General features: G+C 39.6%; 1 protein-coding gene across 2 annotated transcripts in view; it reads left to right on the forward strand.

The window, feature by feature from the left end:
• Positions 1 to 19,190, forward strand: part of carmil2 (capping protein regulator and myosin 1 linker 2) — a 179,959-nt gene extending 160,769 nt beyond the window's left edge. The window contains exons 34-38 of one of the 2 annotated variants that reach the window (XM_060837741.1): positions 496 to 612; positions 5,039 to 5,075; positions 11,363 to 11,461; positions 12,576 to 12,908; positions 19,051 to 19,190. In XM_060837741.1, the coding sequence (XP_060693724.1) occupies positions 496 to 612; positions 5,039 to 5,075; positions 11,363 to 11,461; positions 12,576 to 12,908; positions 19,051 to 19,106 (642 nt within the window). In that variant the 3' untranslated portion in view covers positions 19,107 to 19,190. The other variant, XM_060837740.1, reaches the window with a different exon arrangement.
• Positions 19,191 to 19,875: the final 685 nt, after the last annotated feature.

Below are 19,875 nucleotides of genomic sequence, written 5' to 3' on the forward strand. Positions count from 1 at the left end.
CACACATCTAACTTTTTCACAATACATACATAGGATCATAAGTCTACACATGCATGACTTTGGTGCCTTGCACATTAAGACTCTGGTGTCTTAAATACTGCCATGACTAATAGACACCAAGGCTCGGAAGGAGTTCAGAATTATGGAAGAAGCCTTGACACTCGGATAAAAGGTGGTGCTGCTACCCAAAAATTTCAAAGGACACTTCTCAACTTGTTGCAGCACACTGATGGAAAACCACAGCCCTAGAGAGTCAGTATTTTGGCATCCAGTCGCCAGGATGAGTTAACACTGTCAGAAGGCAGAAATGAAAGATTCTCCATATACTAATAATGAAAGAAGTTTTATCAATTTCATTGTTCATATTTTTGTATCTTGTGAAGAGCTAGAGATGGTGTTGCCTGAAATTTGTCTAAAAGGATTATTGTGTTGTCATTTGAAACCTCTAGTTTTGTTAGTTGATATTAGGAATTCATCATTTCTATCAACACATAGGAATCCAAAACTGAGCTGTGTGAAGGACATCAGTTGCTCAAATCTGAGCAACACGTACATCGGACTCTCCAGAGGGCAGGTCTGAAGGTGTTGCACTTTGACCCTAAGACAAAACTGGTAAGACATATTTTATTTTGAGTATGTCACAAGAGTATTTGAAACTGCTTTGTTTGGCAGGGTTTGCAGAAATCTTTCTGATACTACAGTGAAATCTCTGTCATTGCATTGGCCTGTGGAACAGCTGTGAATGCACTTCCTCTGAATGTGAGAAGGCAACATATAAAATCAAGTTCTTTATTTCCACAATATAGATTACACACTTTATCTGAAGCATTATGAACCATAATGTCTTTCAGTTGTAGTTCTGCACTGGTACTTCATGACAAATGCAACAAGGTTAAGATTTGATAAACCATCTGAATATTGAACATCCACTTGATCAAGACAATGCCAACTAACAGAGGCAGAAACATTATAAAAGGAACGGGTATATGATGTGTGTGTGAGAGAGAGATACACTCAGGTTCTTTAGCTCCTGTAGGCCAAATAATTTCTTTCTTTACAATAGAAAAGGAGATACAGTGGAACACGCCACACTCCCCAGAAAACTATATTATTGACTCAGAGCCAGAGATGCAAGAAAATTAATGTATCCAAGTCTTCTAACAGCCATGGAACTATTAATAGCACTAAAGAGCAACAATTTCCTAGAACCACCAGATGGTTTCCATTCCCAGGGTACAAAAGGAAGTAGATGGGAACAACGCAAATGGGCTAATTAATCCTCCAAAGTTCTCCTTCTTCAAACTTTGAGGGTCTCTTATAGAGTTTTAACTGCTGGAACCTAGAAGGCTTGGGAAGAATTTAAACTAATCCAGCAGGAGCAGGGGTGATAGTGTGTTAGTTTAATAACACAGCATAATTTAGAAAAGGAATCATGGCAAAGCGAGTTCAGCGATGTGGTGTCTGAAGGGAGTAAGGTGAAACTGGATGGCCTCCACTTTAATGCCAGGGGTATTAGATGCAAGACATATGAGTTAAGGGTGTAAATTGGCACATGGAACTGAGATGTTGTTGGCAACTTAACATTCCAGAGTTTAGGATCTTCAGGCAAGTCACAGGGGTGTGCAAAGGTGGAGGTGGTGTCACATTATTAGTTCGGGAGTCAGTTACTGCAGTACAGAGGAATGATGTCTTGGAAGGGTCATCAAATGAGGCTTCCTGGGTGGAACTCAGGAATAAAGAAGGGTAATAAGCAAGGTCTTTTTTCCCCAGAGTGGGGGAGTCCAAAACTAGAGGGTATAGGTTTAAGGTGAGAGGTAAATGATATAAAAGGGACCTAAGGAGCAACCTTTTCACGCAGAGGGTGATGCGTGTATGGAATGAGCTGCCAGAGGAAGTGGTGGAGGCCGGTACAATTGCAACAATTAAAAGGCATCTGCTTGGGTATATGAATAGGAAGGGTTTAGAGGGATATGGGTCAAATGCTGGCAAATGGGACTAGATTTATATAGGACATCTGGTCAGCATGGACAAGTTGACCTAAGAGTTTGTTTCTTTGCTGTATATCTCTATGACTCTAAAAATGGGGCAGTCACCCTGTTAGGAGTCTATTATAGGCAGGATCTGGCCAAAAAAGACTGGGAACAGCTAGTTCTGGGTAAATATACGGCAGAATGGTGGGAAGCATTCAAAAAGTACTGTGGGGAGTATAGACGGAACATGTTCCCTTAGGGTCAAATATAGGAGCAACAAGCCAGAAAACATCTGTCTTTACTTGGAAAAATGAGGTTGCAAGAACAGATTTTGAGAAGATGGACTCAATTTCTGAGTAGATTGATAAAAGAAGGTATTCAAGGTTTTGGCAGATACATCCCCAGGATTGGATAGGTTGTATCCCACAATAACCTGGGATACATGGGAGAAAACTACAGGGGCCCTGACCCCTACATTTTTAACTGTCTCTGGCCACAAGGGAGGAGCAGAAGACTGCAGGACCGCTAACGTGCTTTCACTTTACAAGAAGGGTGGTAGAGAAAGACCAGGCAGCTGTAGACCAGTGAGTCTAACATCAGTGGTAGGAAAAGTAATGAAGGAGAAAATAAATTTCCACTTACAAAGGCAAGGTTTGATCAGGGATAGTTAGCATGGTTTGTCAGAAGAAGATCATGCTTGCAAATCAGATAGAACTTTTCAAGGACGTGATCAAGTGTTTGGATGAATGTCAGGCATCTTATGTAGTTTGTATAGATTTCAGCAAGGCCCTTGATAAGATCTCACATGGAGAAACTGATAAAGAAGGTAAAAGCTCATGGAGTAGATTATGAGGACAGGATGAATAGGTAGCAGTCATTATCTTTGGTTGAAGGGTGACCAATAAGGGGGCATAATTTAAAAGTGAAAAGTGAGAGGTTTTAAGGGGATTTGAAGAAATCCTTTCTCATCCAGAAGATGGTAGTGTTCTGGAATGCACTTACTGGGAGGGTAGTTGAGGTGGAAAATCTCACAACCTTTTAAAAAAAGGGGCAAGTACTTGAAATGTCAGAACATTCAAGGCTGTGGGACTAGTGTAAGTAGTAGTATATTTTTGGCAATATAGACTGATTAGGCTGAAGGGCCTCTTTACTGTATGATTCTGGGGCTAATGGGCGATTTGATCAAAATTTCATGATATTAAGTAGAATAACTAGGGTGGATTAGGAGGAACCATTTCACTATCAGGGAGTATAGGTCTACAGATCTGCGATCATCAAGTGGGAAATTAGAAAGCGCTTCTCCACACAATGGTTGGCACGGTGGCTCAGTGGTTAGCACTGCTGCCTCGCATTGCCAGGGACCCCAGGTTCGATTCCAACCTCAGGTGACTGTGTGGAGTTTGCATGTTCTCCCCCAGTGTCTCCCATAGTCTAAAGATGAATTGGCCATGCAAAATTGCCCATCGTGTTCAGGGATATGTAGAGTAATAGGGTGGGGGAATGGGTCTGGGTGTGATACTCTTTGGAGGGTCGGTGTGGACTTGGTGGGTCAAATGGCCTGTTTCCGCACTGAAGGGATTCTGTGATAAAATATTGCGGTTTACAACTCTTTTCCTCAACAGTTGATGTTCAATCAGTTGTTAATTTCAAAGCTGTGATTCATAGATTTTTGCTATCCAAAATAAGATTAAAGTCAAAAGCAGACATGTAAAATTATGTCACAGATTAACCATGATCTTGGTGAATGGCAAAACAGGCTTAATGGGACTAAATAGCTTTCTCCTGTTCCCATGATCCTACAAGATCTTGCTAGCAATTTAAAAGGCCCCTCTTAACCCTTGGAAATCCCAGATCCTGTCATGACTGGTGAATCATATTTTAAGTGCAGTTTTTATTTGGCCTATTTTTGAAGCCCAAGGCATGCTGTGTTCAGAGCAATATATTTAGTAAGGGACCAAAGTGAGTAATCAGGATTAGCATTAGCATATCCAAGAGCTTAATACTTGAAAAATAACTCGCATTAATCCTACATCACAAGTTTACCACACATCCAGAGACACATGATAACGCACAGTGAAATTAGTCCTTTTTGTACCCATTTATAAAATGAGCACAGTAAGGAACAATTTTTATTACAGGAAGTTTCAAAAGCTTGTGGATAGAATGATGTTTCACTCTACTGTCATTGGAGAAACATACAACACAAACTTGACACCAAGGCAGCAGGATGCCAGTACGCACCTGAGATTCCTCTTCCTTCGTTGCAGCCATTGAGTTTCAGATTTGTATGGAGGAGAGGAGAGACATTTCCTGGATTGCTGTCAAGCACCTCCCTCTGGACAGTTGCGTTGCCAATACAGGAGACTTGGGTGAAAATCACACACATTATGAACACTTTTTATTCACACACAGGCATTGCTATCTGACCAGTATTTATTGCCCAAGAGAAGGTGGTGTTGAGCTGCCTTCTTGAACTGCTGCAGTCCATGTGCTATAGAGATTGACCCACAACGTCCTTAGGGAGGGATTCCCAGGATTTTGACCTGGCAACAAAGAAAGAATAGCAATATCTTTCCAAGTCAGGATGGTGAGTTGCTTAGAGGGGAATTTGCATGTGGTGGTATTTCCAAGTATCTGCTGCCTTGTGATTTTAGATGGAAGTGGTCCTGGGTTTAGAATATTTAATGATTAATGATATGTAAAGTAATTACAAAGCTGTGTTTTAAATTTCTCATGTGAATTTCAGAAATACTTTGACAAATCATTGAGTATGCAAATTATCCGTGTATTAGCAACAGCACCAATTTCAGAGCATGTATGCAGTGGGCAGGGGAAAAGTTTCTAATTCAGCCTGATGCTGCAATAACACATGAGTAAAGCAAAAGAAAATGATCTTCTGACTTTAATAAACAATTAAATTAATAGTGTATTTCTAGCTGATTTATAGGGAGTATTGTTTAATAGCTGTTTTAATAACTCAGAGCAAAGGTATTAAAACACCTAAGTACATGTACCAGACATTATGCATTCTGTATGGTAACTTAATCTTTTCCTTTTCTACTTTTCAGAATGTAGAATCAGAATTAAAAGGATCAGACAGCAATGGTAAGACATAGCAAACTTAATTTACCTTTCAAATATTGGCATGACCTTTAAAATCTCTTGCTCTTAATACAATTCAACAGGCATCACAAATGGAGTGAAAGTCTGCTACATGCACTTTCTGCGTATAAAATTCAAACACAAGTACTGATAATGCAATGAGTTATTAGAGATGAAACAATATTGGTGTAAAACAACATAGTTTCATCTCCAAGATCAAAGTCAGGGATGAGCTCCAATCTATTCTGGTTGGATAAAGCTGCGCATTACCCACTTTTTCTTAGCTTTAAATATCAGCATTTTTTTTTGGTATTCCTCTTTCAAAAATGTATATTAAATACAGCCTGGATCCTAGACTGGGCAATTCAGCCCCATAAGCCTGCTCCACCATTCAATATGATCATGGCTGATCTCATCTCAGCCTCAATTCCACTTTCCTGCCAGCTCCCTATGACCCTTTAACCTGTTACTAATTAAAAATCTGTATCTCCTCCTTTCAATATATTTAGTGTCCTGCTGTACTGTGGGGTACTAAATTCCACAGATTCAAGACCATTTCAGAGAAATAATTCCTGCTCATCTCTGTTTTAAATCTGCCACCCTTCAGCCTAAAACTGTGACATCTCATTCTAGGCTAGCCCAAGAAGTGAAACATCCACTGTACATTTACTTTGTCAATTACCGTGAGCATCTTATATACCTAAAGTAGATCTCCTCACATTCTTCTAAACACTAGCAAGGAAGACTTAAATTGTTCAATCTCTCATCATAAGCTTTTTGTCTTTGGAACTAGTCTAGTCATAGAGTCATAGAGATGTACAGCATGGAAACAGACCGTTCGGTCCAACCTGTCCATGCCGACCAGATATCCCAACCCAATCTAGTCCCACCTGCCAGCACCTGGCCCATATCCCTCTAAACTCTTCCTATTCATATAGCCATCCAAATGCCTCTTAAATGTTGCAGTTGTACCAGCCTCCACCACATCCTCTGGCAGCTCATTCCATACACATACCACCCTCTGCGTGAAAATGTTGCCCCTTAGGTCTCTTTTATATCTTTCCCCTCTCACCCTAAACCTATGCCCTCTAGTTCTGGACTTCCCGACCCCAGGGAAAAGACTTTCCCCTCATAATTTTGTAAACTTTTATAAAGTCACCCCTCACTTCCAGGGAATACAGCCCCAGCCTGTTCAGCCTTTCCCTGTAGCTCAAATCCTCCAACTCTGGCAACATCCTTGTAAATATTTTCTGAACCCTTGCAAGTTTCACAACATCTTTCCAATAGAAAGGAGACCAGAATTGCATGCAATATTCTAACAGTAGCCTACCCAATGTCCTGTACAGCTGCAACATGACCTTCCAACTCCTGTACTCAATACTCTGATGAATAAAGGAAAGCTTTAAGGAAATCCTTAGTGCAGATGGTCAGGATGGAGCAGATTGTCAGGCATGTCTAGGAGGAATTCCTAACTCAGTATGTAGATAAGCTGACGGGGGCGGGGGGGGGGGGGGGGGGGGGGGGGGGGGGCGACCATATTGGATCTGGTGCCAGACAATGAGCCAGGCCATTTGTCAGATCTCCCGGTGGGAGAACATTTCGGTGACTCTGATCACAACTGCCTCACCTTTACCGTAACAATGCAGAGGGATAGGAACAGACAGTATGGGAAGGTATTTAATTGAGGAGAGGAAATTATACTGCTATTGGACAGACTATAAATTGAGAACAATTGTTCTAGAGTTACAGAGATATACAGCGTGGAAACAGACCCTTTGGTCCAACTCGTCCATGCCAACCCGATATCCTAACATAATCTAATCTAATCCCATTTGCCTTTTAAATGCTGCAATTGTACTAAATGCTCCAGCACTTCCTCTAGCAGTTCATTCCATACACACACCATCCTCTGCCAGAAAATGTTGCCCCTGAGGTCCCTTTTATATCTTTCCCCTCACACCCTAAACCTATGCCCCTCTAGTTCTGGACTCCGCCAGCCCAGGAAAAATACTTTGCCCATTTATCCTATTCATGCCCCTCATGATTTTATAAACTCCTATAAGGTCACCCCTCAGACTCCAACGCTACAAGGAAAACAGCCCCAGCCTATTCTCTCTACAGCTGAAATGGTACAATCCTGGCAACTTCTTGTAAATCTTTTCTGAATCCTTTCAAGTTTAACTGTTTTCTACGGGAGATGCACAACAGAAATGTGGAGGCTGTTTAAAAAGCACTTGTTGCGAGTGTTGGATAACTTTGTCCTACTGAGACAGGCAAGAAATTGGAGGGTGAAAGAGCCTTGGATGATAAGAATCTCGTCAAGAGGGAGGAAGCTTACCTAAGGTTGAGGAAGTAAGGATCTGCCACAGCTTAGAGGATTACAAAGTAGCTAGGAAAGAACTCATAATGGACTGAGGATAACTGGGGGGGGGAGGGGGGGGGCACGAAAAAGTCTTGGTGGGAAGGATTAAGGGATTTCCAAAGGTGTTCTACACTTACGTGAGGAATAAGAGAATGATCAGAGAGAGGGTATGGCTGATCAGGGATAGTGGAGGGAACTTGTGCCTGGAGTCTGAAGAGGTAGCGGAGGCCCTAAATGAGTTTTTGCTTCAGTATTCACTAAAAAGTGGGACCTCGTTAATAGCGAGAACACTGTAGACCAGGTTAATAGGCTTGAACAAATTGATATTAAGAAAGTGGATGTGCTGGAGATTTTGGGAAGCATAGATAAGTCCCCAGGGCTGGACCAGATATATCCAAGGTTACTAAGGGAAGCGAGGAATGAGGTTGCTGTGCCTCTGGCAATGATCTTTGCATCCTCACTTTCCACGGGAGTAGTACCAGATGATTGGAGGGATGCGAATTTTGTTCCTCTGTTCAAGTAAGGGAATAGGGAAACCCCTGGGAATTACAGTCAGTCTTACGTCTGTAGTAAGCATAGTATGTAAAGGATTCTGAGAGATCGGACTTATGATGATTTGGAAAAACATAGTTTGATTAAAGATAATTAGAATGGCTTTGAGAGGGGCAGGTCATGCCTCACAAGTCTTATTGAGTTATAGAGGATGTGACAAGTTGACGAAGGTCGAGCAGTGTAAGTGGTGTACATGGATTTCAGTAAAGGCATTTGCTAAGGTTCCCCATTCAGGATGTTAGGAAGTGCGTGATACAGGAAAATCTGGCAGTCTGTATACAGAATTGGCTAGTCGAAAGATGACAGCGAGTGGTTGTGAATGGAAGTATTCTGCCTAGAGGTCGATGACCAGTTGTGTCCTGCAGGGATCTGTTCTTGAGCTTCTGCTTTTTTGTAGTTTTTATAAATGACTTGGATGAAGAAGTGGAAGAGTGGGTTAGTAAGTTTGCCAAAGACACAAAGGTCAATGGTGTTGGATAGTCTCGAGGGCTGTTGCAGGCTACAACAAGACATTTACAGGATGTGGGGCTGGGCTAAGAAGTGGATAAATGCGAAGTTATTCATTTTGGAAAGTCGAATTTAAATGCTGAATACAGGGTTAGACAGGATTCTTGGCAATGTGGAGGAGCAGGGGATCTTGGGACCACGTACACAGATCCCTCAAAGTTGCCACCAAGTTGGTCGGGTTGTTAAGAATGCTTTTGGTGTTTTGGCTTTCATTAATGGGGATTGAGTTTAAGAGCCACGAAGTTTTGCTGTAGTTCTCTAAATTGCTGGTTAGACCACATTTGGAGTATTGTGCCCAGTTCTGAACACCTCATTATAGGAAGGATGTAGATGCGTCAGAGAGGATGCAATAGAGATTTACCAGGATGTTGCCTGGGTTGCAGGTATGTGTTGTGTGTTATGAAGAGAGGTTGAGTGAGCTTGGGCTTTTCACACTGGAGATAAGAAGGGAGATGACTTGGTAGAGGTGTACAGGGTAATGAAAGGCCTAGATAGATGAGATAGCCAGTGTCTTTTCCCTAGGACAGAAATAGCTGTCATAGGGTGTTATAATTTTGAGGTGATTGGAGGAAGGTATAGGGAGATGTCAGAGGTAGGTTATTTACACAGTTTTGGGTGCGTGGAATGCATTAGGGACATTTAAGCAACTGCTGGACAAGCACATGGATGGCAATAAATTGAGGGGTGTGTAGGTTAGGTTGATCTTAGATTAAGACAAATGCTGTGCACAACATCACGAGCCGAAGGGCCTGTACTGTGCTGTACTGTTCTATATTCTGGAAGAAGATGGTATTTGCTGCAAACAAGAGAAAAAAGTTGAGGGGCAGATGAAGAGGAGAAGAAAAACAGGTGAAGATAAAATATGAGAATAGAATTGGGGTCAAAACATACTGGAATCCAAGATGTTCTACCAGCAAGTTAATAGTAAGTGGGTTGCAAAAGGCAGTATGGGATCTATCGGGGACAAAGTGAATGATGCATGCTTAGAGATGTAAGGCAAGGCTAGAATACTTCGTAAGTATATTGTATTTGTGTCTACGAGGGAAGAGGGCACTGACAAACTATCAATGAAAGCAGAAATAGTAAATGCTTGAAGTCAAAGGTGGAATGTAATAGAACAGCTGGTTGTACTTAAAATCAATAAATCATGTAGCCTGGATTTGTATCACAGTTTGCTGAGGAGAAGCGGGATAGCAGAAGAGTTTGCCATAATCATTCAAACTTACCTAGTTATGGGAGAGGCAAGAGAATGTAGGAAAGTCACAAACATGACCCCGTTCATAAAATATTAAGCAGCTCTTGGGAGAGTTTTGAGCTAATTAAAGATGGCTAAGATGAATTTGTAAAAGTCAACCTATGCTTAATTAGCTGAAGTAAATGGAAGTTGATGACAAAATCAAATGGATGTTATCCATGTGGTTTTTAAGAAAGGCTTTTAGCAATATACGACATAGAAGGTTGGTTAACAAAAGAACTGAAACTTTTGGAATAGAAACGTGATTGTCACCTTAGATATAAATTACCCTAAGGACAGAAAACATCAAGTCACAGTAAATGGCTGTTTCTCAGATTGGAGTACACAATGGTCTCCCTCAAAGATTAGCTAATATACGCTTATTGATAGATATTTTGAATACTGGAGAAGAGTAGAATTGAAAATGCCAATGATGCCAAACTCTGAAGTTGGCAAACAGTAAGGATGGTACCAATAGATGGTTAGCAGAATGAGCAGACAACTAACAAATGCAATTTAATGCATAAAAGTGACAAGGAGAGTCTAACATATTAAATTCTACAAGGTCAGATGGACCTGGGGCTTGTGTGCAAAAATCTTTTAATGTAGTTGAACAAATTGGAAGAATAGTCAACAAAGAATATATGATTTTGAATCTCATATAGAGACACTCTTTACAAGAGCTGGAAAGTTGTGCTTTATGAAGCTCTGGTCGAGCCATGACCAAAGTATGGTGTCCAGTTGTCAGCACAATTTAGGAAGCATGTGAGGATTTAGAGAAAATGTACCATAATGGTTCAAGGAGGGATGTAGCTTCTAGATTAGATTGGAAAACTATGGTTGTTCTCCTTGGAGAGTTTAAGGGAGGAATTGAAGCTGTTCCTGTTAGCTGATGGTAAATGGGCTAGGGGTCATGAAGTGGTAATTTGCCTACAACGATGGTGAAAGCTGAGATAATCATTCATTTTCTATTACAACTTTCTGCCTACAACGATGGTGAAAGCTGAGATAATCATTCATTTTTTTAAAAAACTGATGAGCATTTGAGAGAAATAAGCTTGCAGAACATCAGGAAAACATTGAGGAATGGGACTGGCGGATTGCTCGAAAATGAGATGGCATATGCTTGCTGAGGCAAAGAGATGCATTCTATTCTGTAATGACTCTAGCCAAACTTGGGCCAACATCTTCAATACACAGTTAGTATGGAAACAATATACTTAATCTATCACAAATACAGGATGAAGCTTACCAGAAAATGCTTCTCACTGAATCTAAACAAAATTTTAATAATACGCTGATGATCTTTATATGAAATTATTAAAAAGAATGTTTGTGCATCAAACATTTGTAGCGTTCTGCTAGATAACACCTTGAAACTATTTCAGCCGTAAAGGACAAAATAAAAATCACACGACATCAGGTTATAGTCCAACAGGTTTATGTGGAAGCACTAGCTTTCGGAGCACTGCTCCTTCATCAGGTAGCAGTGATTTTTATAGATGAACGAGTAAAAAGGGTTCACTTGTACTGATCTTGTGATGATCAGTTTCTTTGTAAAGGCATTTCATTTGTATGTGTACTGTGTTCAAGATAAGAAAAATAGATCTTTTACAGTTAAGTGTTTTGTTTTAGGAGAAATCCCTGGAAAGAACATACCGCAGCCTCCCCCTCAATCTTTGAAACTTTCTGCACTGGCCAATATGGCTAAAACCTTTGCAGTCAGTAATGCAGGTAATTTTTAAAATATATTTCTCCAGCTTTTAAGACTTAAATACTGTGGAAAATGGTAGTTATTGAACATTTTACTGCTATGCATGCTTCACACCACTCTTTTTCTCATCTTCTCCTGAAGACATTGACTTTTTGCCAACTTACAATTGCATAGTTATTGTCCACTATCTTTTATGTTACCCATAAGGCAACTTCCTTCACATGCAACCTTCTCATCAATGGACTTATTGAATCCAAAGCATAATCCTGACATTAATGACATGACCACAGATATTACTTGTGGAATATTTAGGATATTTTGAAAAGACAATTAATTGGAATTTTGATTTACTGTACTGAAACAGAAGACATGCCCAACTCCAAATTTTCCTTCCCATTATTAATATTAACTTCAGCAGAAATCTAGCGAAACATGGTAGCCCCATGTTCTGAAACTGGATTTATTAACTGGAATCAAGGCTGATGAATGATGACAAAATATGGTAAGAAACTCTTGTGCTCTAATAAAGGTTTTACTGCAAATCTAATTCCTTATGATCATTCTCAACTGGAAGCTCTAACTGAGGAACACCAAAGGTTTAAAGAATGCTCAGATCAAATGCAATGACACTGGTCTTGGCTTGATAATAACTTTATAAATGGAGAATTTTTTTAAGACCATGACACAGGCAATCAGAGATGTAGTGGGTAAATGAGCCATTGTAGCATTGATTATATAAGTCAGAGATAGCCAATTTTATTCCCCAGTTTTTGAATAACAGTTCTGCTGGTGTGGTCTTTGGGTGCTACAAATGGTATATTTTGCTACGCAGAATAATAATCTGCTAGAACTCCTGCACCAGGAAACATTAAGGTTTGTCTGTATGCTCGTAGATTGAATAGCCTTCCAATATTATTGTTTAGGGTAATGTATCAGCACTGACATTGCAGTGAAGTGTTAGGCAAGTGATGGGTCCTGTGAGCTGTGAAAAGTAGTTACCTTCAGTAAAGAGGCACAATAAGTGACAATTCCATAAGGTTCATTTGTGCATAGAGGTAAGAAGAAAAAGATTTTAGAAATCAACATCCTGATATTTGCATAATTTTTTTAAAGGAGTCTTCATTTGTTTACCAGATAAAGAAGAGAATTTTGAAGAACAGTCATCTACAGGAGCCAGGAATGAAGAATCTGACGATAAGGAAGAAGCAAAAAGACAAGAAATTACATTAGGAGACCAGAGAATCCTGCTTCCTCCACCTCGCAGGAAAAATCTGCAACAAGGGAACAAAGAACAAAGTATAAATCCTGTACCACTTCCAAGAAAATCTGTAGCATTGCAAAAAAGTCAAATTCAGGATGAAATGACCAGCACAGAAAAGCATTCATCATTGTATTCAATATCAACAAGGAAAGTGGTCAATGACTGGGAAGAAAAAGAGAACAATGAAGAATGTTTACCATCCGAAGGTAGAGCTGACCATTTAATTAAGTTCTAAAGATGAATTATATCAGAAACTCTATGTTTAACTCTGTTTCTCTCTCCATGGATACTGCTAGACCTGCTAGGTTTCTCCAATATTTTCTTTATTTCAGATTTCCAACATCTGCAGTATTTACTTTTATTTGTCTTTTTTTCCAAAATTTAGTAATGTAATTAAAAGGTCAAGACTTGTAATTAGGGAAATGACTTACCACTATTTTCATTTCTGGACTATTTTACACAGTACACCATACCAAGTTAGAGTCAAGAGTGTGGTGCTGGAGAAGCACAGCAGGTCAGGCAGCATCCGAGGAGCAGAAGAATCGATGTATCAGGCATAAGCCTTTCATCAGAAAGGAGGCTGCACATACCACACCACACACTCGACTCTGATCTCCAGCATCTCCAGTCCTCACTTTCTCCTAGTTCTTTTACTATACCAAGTCACTTCACTATTTATAACTTATTTCACTGTTAAGGTAGAAAATAGAGACAACCTATTTCTACCATTTTGCTTCACAGCTTTGAATAGAACCCTCAGGGAACTCTCAGAATCAATGGTTGAGATGTTCCTTGGTGCAGAAAAAATCTCTCATTTCTAAGAAGTTAAAAGTTTAATTTGAAAATTGAAGGCTTATAAGATAGAAAAGGTACCTGCTCAATAACAGGTAGATGCACTTTAGACTTCACTCATTGCAACCAGCTCCTTGAGATTCTGACCAATTCACATACAGGCTAGAAGTATGAGATTAAGGATAGAATTTAATGCTCCCCCCATGAAGTCAATTCAAAGGTTTGCTTGTGCTCTCCCAGGAAGGAGAGAAATTAGTCATTGAAAGGTCCTCTGCGTTTGATCGAGAAACTTGGCATCAGGAAGAAGGTCTCATTGAGAGCCACCCCTTGCTCTTCAACCCTCGCTCCATCCAAAGTGGAGACCCCATTCCACCCCCACAGGAAGGGGATGGAAAACAGCAATTTTTTAAACACAGCTTAGCAGTGCTAATCAGTGTTTCTCCCCTCTCTATTTACAAACCACCATCCTTCACAACCATTTCTCCAAATGAGAATGCTGGCTACCTCTGAAAGACAATTGAATCAGCTGAGCAAACCAATGAAACCAGAAAGTATGAAGTTGGCTAATCCTTTGTTTAAAAATTGAAAATTAGATTCTTGTTTATTTTTAAGAAGTTACTTTTTGCAGTTTGGTTTTCTCCTGCCATGCCACCATACTTAGTCTCATAACTTGTCATTATGAGTATGAAACCAGCTGCTGAGTTGGTGATGATCGTCCAGTTTATATCCTCTCTTTTCTGTCTTTTCATTTATATATTGTTAAAATGATAAGAAACTGGCAGCAGACAGGACCTAATGAATTGTGGATATGGATTTGCAAAACAAGCCTCCATATTAAGCTTCTATTGATCATTCAAGTTTGGAACATCAGAATTGTACAATTCTGTTTGGTGTCTCTGTGCTGTCTTACTGGCAGAGCATGACACTGCTCACTCCCTATAGCCTGTTACTTGTCATTTATCAACACAAACCCGAATGTTATCCAGGTCTAACTACACAAGGAAATGGTTCAGTATAAGTCATGGATGATAGCAAATACTGCCATCATCTGTGAACTTCCCATTGCTAACCTTGTGATGGTTGTGCAAAGGACACCAGTCCTGCAGTTAAAATCAGGATGTATATGTAGTACAAAGATTAATGGTTTTCAGGGATGGAGGATGTTACAGAAACACGGGAGCGGCAAAGCTCATGAAGGAATCTGGAAAGCAAGATTGAAGATTTTTTTTATATAGATATTTTTATTGGGAATTTAACATTTTGACAAATTTACAAAAATAAGCAGAATTTTCAAACACAAACATTAATATAAAAAATAGATCTTAAATATATAATCATCAAAATTCAACTAATCCACAATCATCCAGAGTGTATAGTTGAGTCGCTTACATCCTTCAAATAAGAGAAAATGTTCTCTAATACACTCATAACAGTATGATAAAAAGGAAGCTATTTCCAAACAAAAGAACAAACAAAAAAAAATTAAACATGTTTGAATGGAGATCTTCCCCTTGTTCTCAGGGGACCTTACTACCTTTCCAATGTTCCACCATATCCTCTCCCAAACAGTGTCCCACCCTCGACCCGGGCGCTCCTTAATAGGATTTAGATATAATACCGAGCTAGAGTTAACAGTGAGCGCCGCACCCCCACCCCTCCCCACCCATACCTGAGTATATCTAATAGCATCAATGCCACGTACAAACACACATAACTATAAAATTACAACTCCAACAGATTACAGTTAAGTATAATAACATAGCAAGGAAGACAACCCCGCTCCTAGAGGCAAAAGTAAAGTAGAATAAAGTATCCATTTCTCCCCACGGAGTGTGGGAGAGGCAAGCCAACATAAATTGTCTCTTACGATTTATTTAACCGAGTCTAAAAGTTTCTTGGCCTCTTCCGATGATCTAAAATTATACTCGGATCCTTCGTGGGTAAAGCATAACGTCGCTGGGTAGCGTAAGGTGTATTGAATATCTAAGTCCCTTAAACATTTCTTAACCTCATCAAACGCCTTCCTTCTTCGTGCCAAAGCCGGGGAGATGTCCTGAAATAACATAATCTTGGATCCTTCATGAATCATAGCTTTAGGATCCTTTCCAAGCTTTCTGGAGGCATCCAGGAGTATCTGCCTCTCCCGATAACTCTGCAGCCGGAACAGGACCGGGCGTGGGCGCTGGTTTGGGCCAGATCCGCGTACTGCGACCCGGTAGGCCCACTCCACCCTTACCCGGTCAGTTTCAGCCCCCAGGTTTAAAAGCTGGGGCAGCCATCGCTCCAGAAATACTACTAACTGTTCTTTCCCTTCTTGCTCTTGAAGGCCCAGCAACCGAATATTTTTTCTCCGATTTCTGTTGTCAATATCATCCATGTAGATTTCAAAGGCCCGGACTCTCTGCTCCAGAGCTCGCACCTGTTCTGCAGCTGTTTGAGCTGCAGCCTCGGAGGTCGTGGCCTTTAGTTCCGCCCCTCCACTCGGCCCTGCAGCTCCTCCATGGCTTGATTCTGTTTCTGCAGCTTTTCTTCGAATGCATTCCATCTCTGTCGGGATTCTGCGATGAAATTGACGAGTGTCGATTCCAATCTGGCAATCATCTCTATAAGGGCTGTTTTTACATCAGCTGCAGCGGAGGAGAGGAGGGTGGGGGAGGGGTCTTTGTTTTCTGAGAGCTGCGGGGTCCCTTTGATTTACTCATTATCCACTCAGTATTAGACTATTTAAATATAATATTCAGCAGCTAATTAAAATTAAAGAAATTTTTTGGGTGGTTTGGCAAGTGTGGTGGGGGCAGGAAACCCACTTTACCCAGGTTTTGGGAAGGGCTCTGTAGACTCAGACTTGCTGAGTTGCTGCCATCTTGGATCTCCATCAAGATTGAAGATTTTGAAATTGGACATTTTGGAGTGCAAGCATTATTAATGGATGGGAACAGGCAAAGGCCCAGATATGAAAGAGGTTTGGATAAAATCATGTGTATCCTGTGTGGACAATGGGCAGCTCACTAGAAAAGCATTGGAATAGTCCAATCTGAGTGTTATAAAGGCATAGTGTTTTAGCAGCAAATGAACAGAGATAGGAACAATTGTTTTGTTTCAGTAAATAGATGACCTTAGAGATGAATGGCTATATGTTTGGAAGTTCATCTAGATGCCAATAATTACAGCCTCTGGCAGGGATCAGGCAACAGAGATTTGATGGGGATCAAAACAATAACTGTAGTCATCTCAACATTTAGTTGAGGAAAACTTCAGGTCGTCTAGGAATGAACGTTGAATATGACACGTGACAGTAGACAAGCCAACAGAGATTGGGTCTGTCAGTATACATGTTGAACTTGACTCTGTCATTGAACGTGTACGAGAAATGAAAGCTGATTCAGGCAAACATTAAGCCAAACCCATTGGCATCTCCCCCCATTAGAAAGAGAGACAGATATACATTTGGCTGTATAGCTTCCTTATATAGGGACATTATTCCACGTAAAGTGTTGGACAAGGTATGGAAGATGATCCTCCATGAACTGGGACAGAGATTGAAACTGCCCAGTCAGCGTTATTCTACACTATCCAAGGTCAATCAACTACAGGTTAGGCAGCCTGTAAGAAGGCTTTAAAAGTATTTGTGATTAATCTTTCTTATAGGGTGGCATTTGTGGAACCAACTCAACTGAACAAAGTGACTCTGTAGCTAATACAAAGTAAGCCCTCAGTCCTAATCTGAGCTCTGTTGAAGCTATATTAGGTGCCCATAGGTGTTTTATTCTGATATTCATGATACTTCGAACATGCAGAAAAACAGTTAAACCTTCTAATTTTTTCAAATCTATTAAATGATATGGAAATTGAATGCCATGTGCAGTTTCTAAAGAAATCCAGATACTGTCTTAACCAGAAAGATATATACCATTCTGCATTATTTAAAAACAACTCTGACATTTTCAAGGCTTCAGTTCTGACAGATTCTGGGGGCAACATGCGATGTTAACAAGATGGTAGTCTGTTTCAAACAGGAAATCCAGTTACAATTATTCCCTTACCAGTAGATTCTCCTGCTTCACCTCACTATTAAAAATATAGGACGGTAATTAAACAGAAAATTTGAACCCTGGTTCTTCCCCTTTTTCATTGTTCAGTTTATATTGCCCATTATTTATTTGGAAACGTAATGTAATTAATATTAAAAATGTTCAAAGAATGTCAGATTCTGTATTAATCACTATTAACCTTACAGATAAAGGTGAAACCTACATAACAGCACCGTTATCTACAGCTAACTTGAAAGGCACAGAAGAAGCAACTTTAACTTTAGAAGAAAATCTTTCCAATCAGTATTGAAGAAGAGTGCTTAAGAATCATTGTAGTCTTTCAAGGAGAAAAATACTTCAGCATAAACAGACTAAAAATTGCGCAGATGTCTGTCCAGTATACCTCACTGAAATATCCTGCAAAAATCAGAAACAGGACATGATTTCAATCCTTTTTGATACAATTTATTAAAATGTATATTTAAAAAAAGGAAATAAAATATTTTAAGCTGAATGTACAGAAATACCCCAGAGCAGAGCACTGTACATTACTTTTACTGTTTGTTTTTACAGATTCATTATTGGCTGCATTATAGCTATTTAATGTTTTGATCTGGAACAGGAATCCAGGACAAGCTACGAGATGCACTACCTCTTCCTTGTGCAAATGTCCAGTTTGTACTTCAGGGTTAGTTTGCAGACTGGAGAGATTAAAATAGGTACCAATGGAGGGGGGAGAGGGAACCTAGCTTTTCTCAACAGCACTTTCTCAGAACAGATTTAGCATTGTGCCTGTCATTATAAATTGTTGAAAGAAAAACAGTCATATTTTTGCCTCATAGTGCTTATCAACTTTCAGTAATAAATTTACTGAACCAAGATGACCGAGGAAGGGCCATTAGCATTTTTATCTGACAGTGAAGAACTGTAGCAATGGAAATCCTTTGGAATCTACAAGTGGCTCCAACTCCTCATTCAACCAACTTGCAATAAACAAGATCCAGTGGCAAATCAATGCTATTTATCGTGATAAACATGAATGATATCAACAAATTCTAAATGATTTTGAATGATCTATGTCACAGCACTTTTCAGGTGCTCCAATCCAATAAGGGCAAATCGGCTTTGATGATTTAAAATTTGTCCTACCTCCTCAACTCTGACTGCCTGTCCAAAGCCTTCATGTTTCACCAGTTGTCATTTTAGAGTGTTGAATGAATTGTTAGATTCATTCTGACAGAATGTATCATTTTAAAGAAGTGAAAGATATAAAGTGAGACTGGGAAAGAAAGAGAGTAAAGGAAGTAGTCACACTTTATGGAAGTTGTATCATACTTCTGGCCAGTGAGGGTTGGGAACAACTTAGATTAAGTACAATTCAATTTAAAAATGATATTGAAGTGGTGGAGTTAAATTCTGCCTCATTATTATGTTTTATTTAACACAATATTAAAAATAGTATTTGAATGCTTGTTAAATTGAAATAAAAATCAACTTGTGTTACTAAATTGCTTGCCTTTTCCAGTTTTAGACCGAAAGGCTTCTCGAAAACTTCAAGATGTTGTAGAATTGATGAAATGAAGCCACTGATAATACAACAGCGTCAACTTGGTTCTGCTTTTAGATGGTTTTACACATCCTAATTTTTTTTATATTGGATAAATAAAGAAACAAATAAAGACTTTGAATACATTATGCAGCATCTTGTCCAATGTAAATTTCCTGTAATAATATATTGAGCAAATGCTCCTACCATTAACCAATATGCTTTTGAAGATGGTGCCTAATTCAAATGAATAGTAGGGGTACAACTCAAGAGGGGAACACATGAAGCTTTACATCCCAGCAGTACTGTGCAAAGAGTATCATGTTACAGGAAGCAAGGTCAATTCGAGACAGGATCCTGGGCAGTCTGAAGCATTTAGTAACTAGATAAAATTTCCCGTAAAGCACTTTTATCTATTTTCTCAGGACTGAGGAATTGTTTTATATTTTGCAATCTCCAATTTTTTTTAATGGATAGGCAGAAAACAAGTATTCTGAGGGAATTGCAAATGCACTGCCACACAGTGCCCATTAACTTGTGTCTATGAAATAGTTTGTGAAATACATGTGTCTCTCAAGATTGTAAAATCTCCATCAGTCCATGGATGCAACCTTTTAAACCCAGCTCTAACAAACTGAATTAATGTGGCAACAACACTTTCAATCAGTAGAGTAAAGGGATGTATGGGAAACATTATCAGAAAGCAATATCGGCAAAGTATTATGAATATAAACCCAAGGACAGTCATGCATTTCGTACACAATTTAAACTCTCTACTTTTGTATATCTTACAAATTATTTACA

Source organism: Hemiscyllium ocellatum, chromosome 17 (genome assembly GCF_020745735.1).
Source record: "Hemiscyllium ocellatum isolate sHemOce1 chromosome 17, sHemOce1.pat.X.cur, whole genome shotgun sequence".
NCBI classification, from domain to species: Eukaryota; Metazoa; Chordata; class Chondrichthyes; order Orectolobiformes; family Hemiscylliidae; genus Hemiscyllium; species Hemiscyllium ocellatum.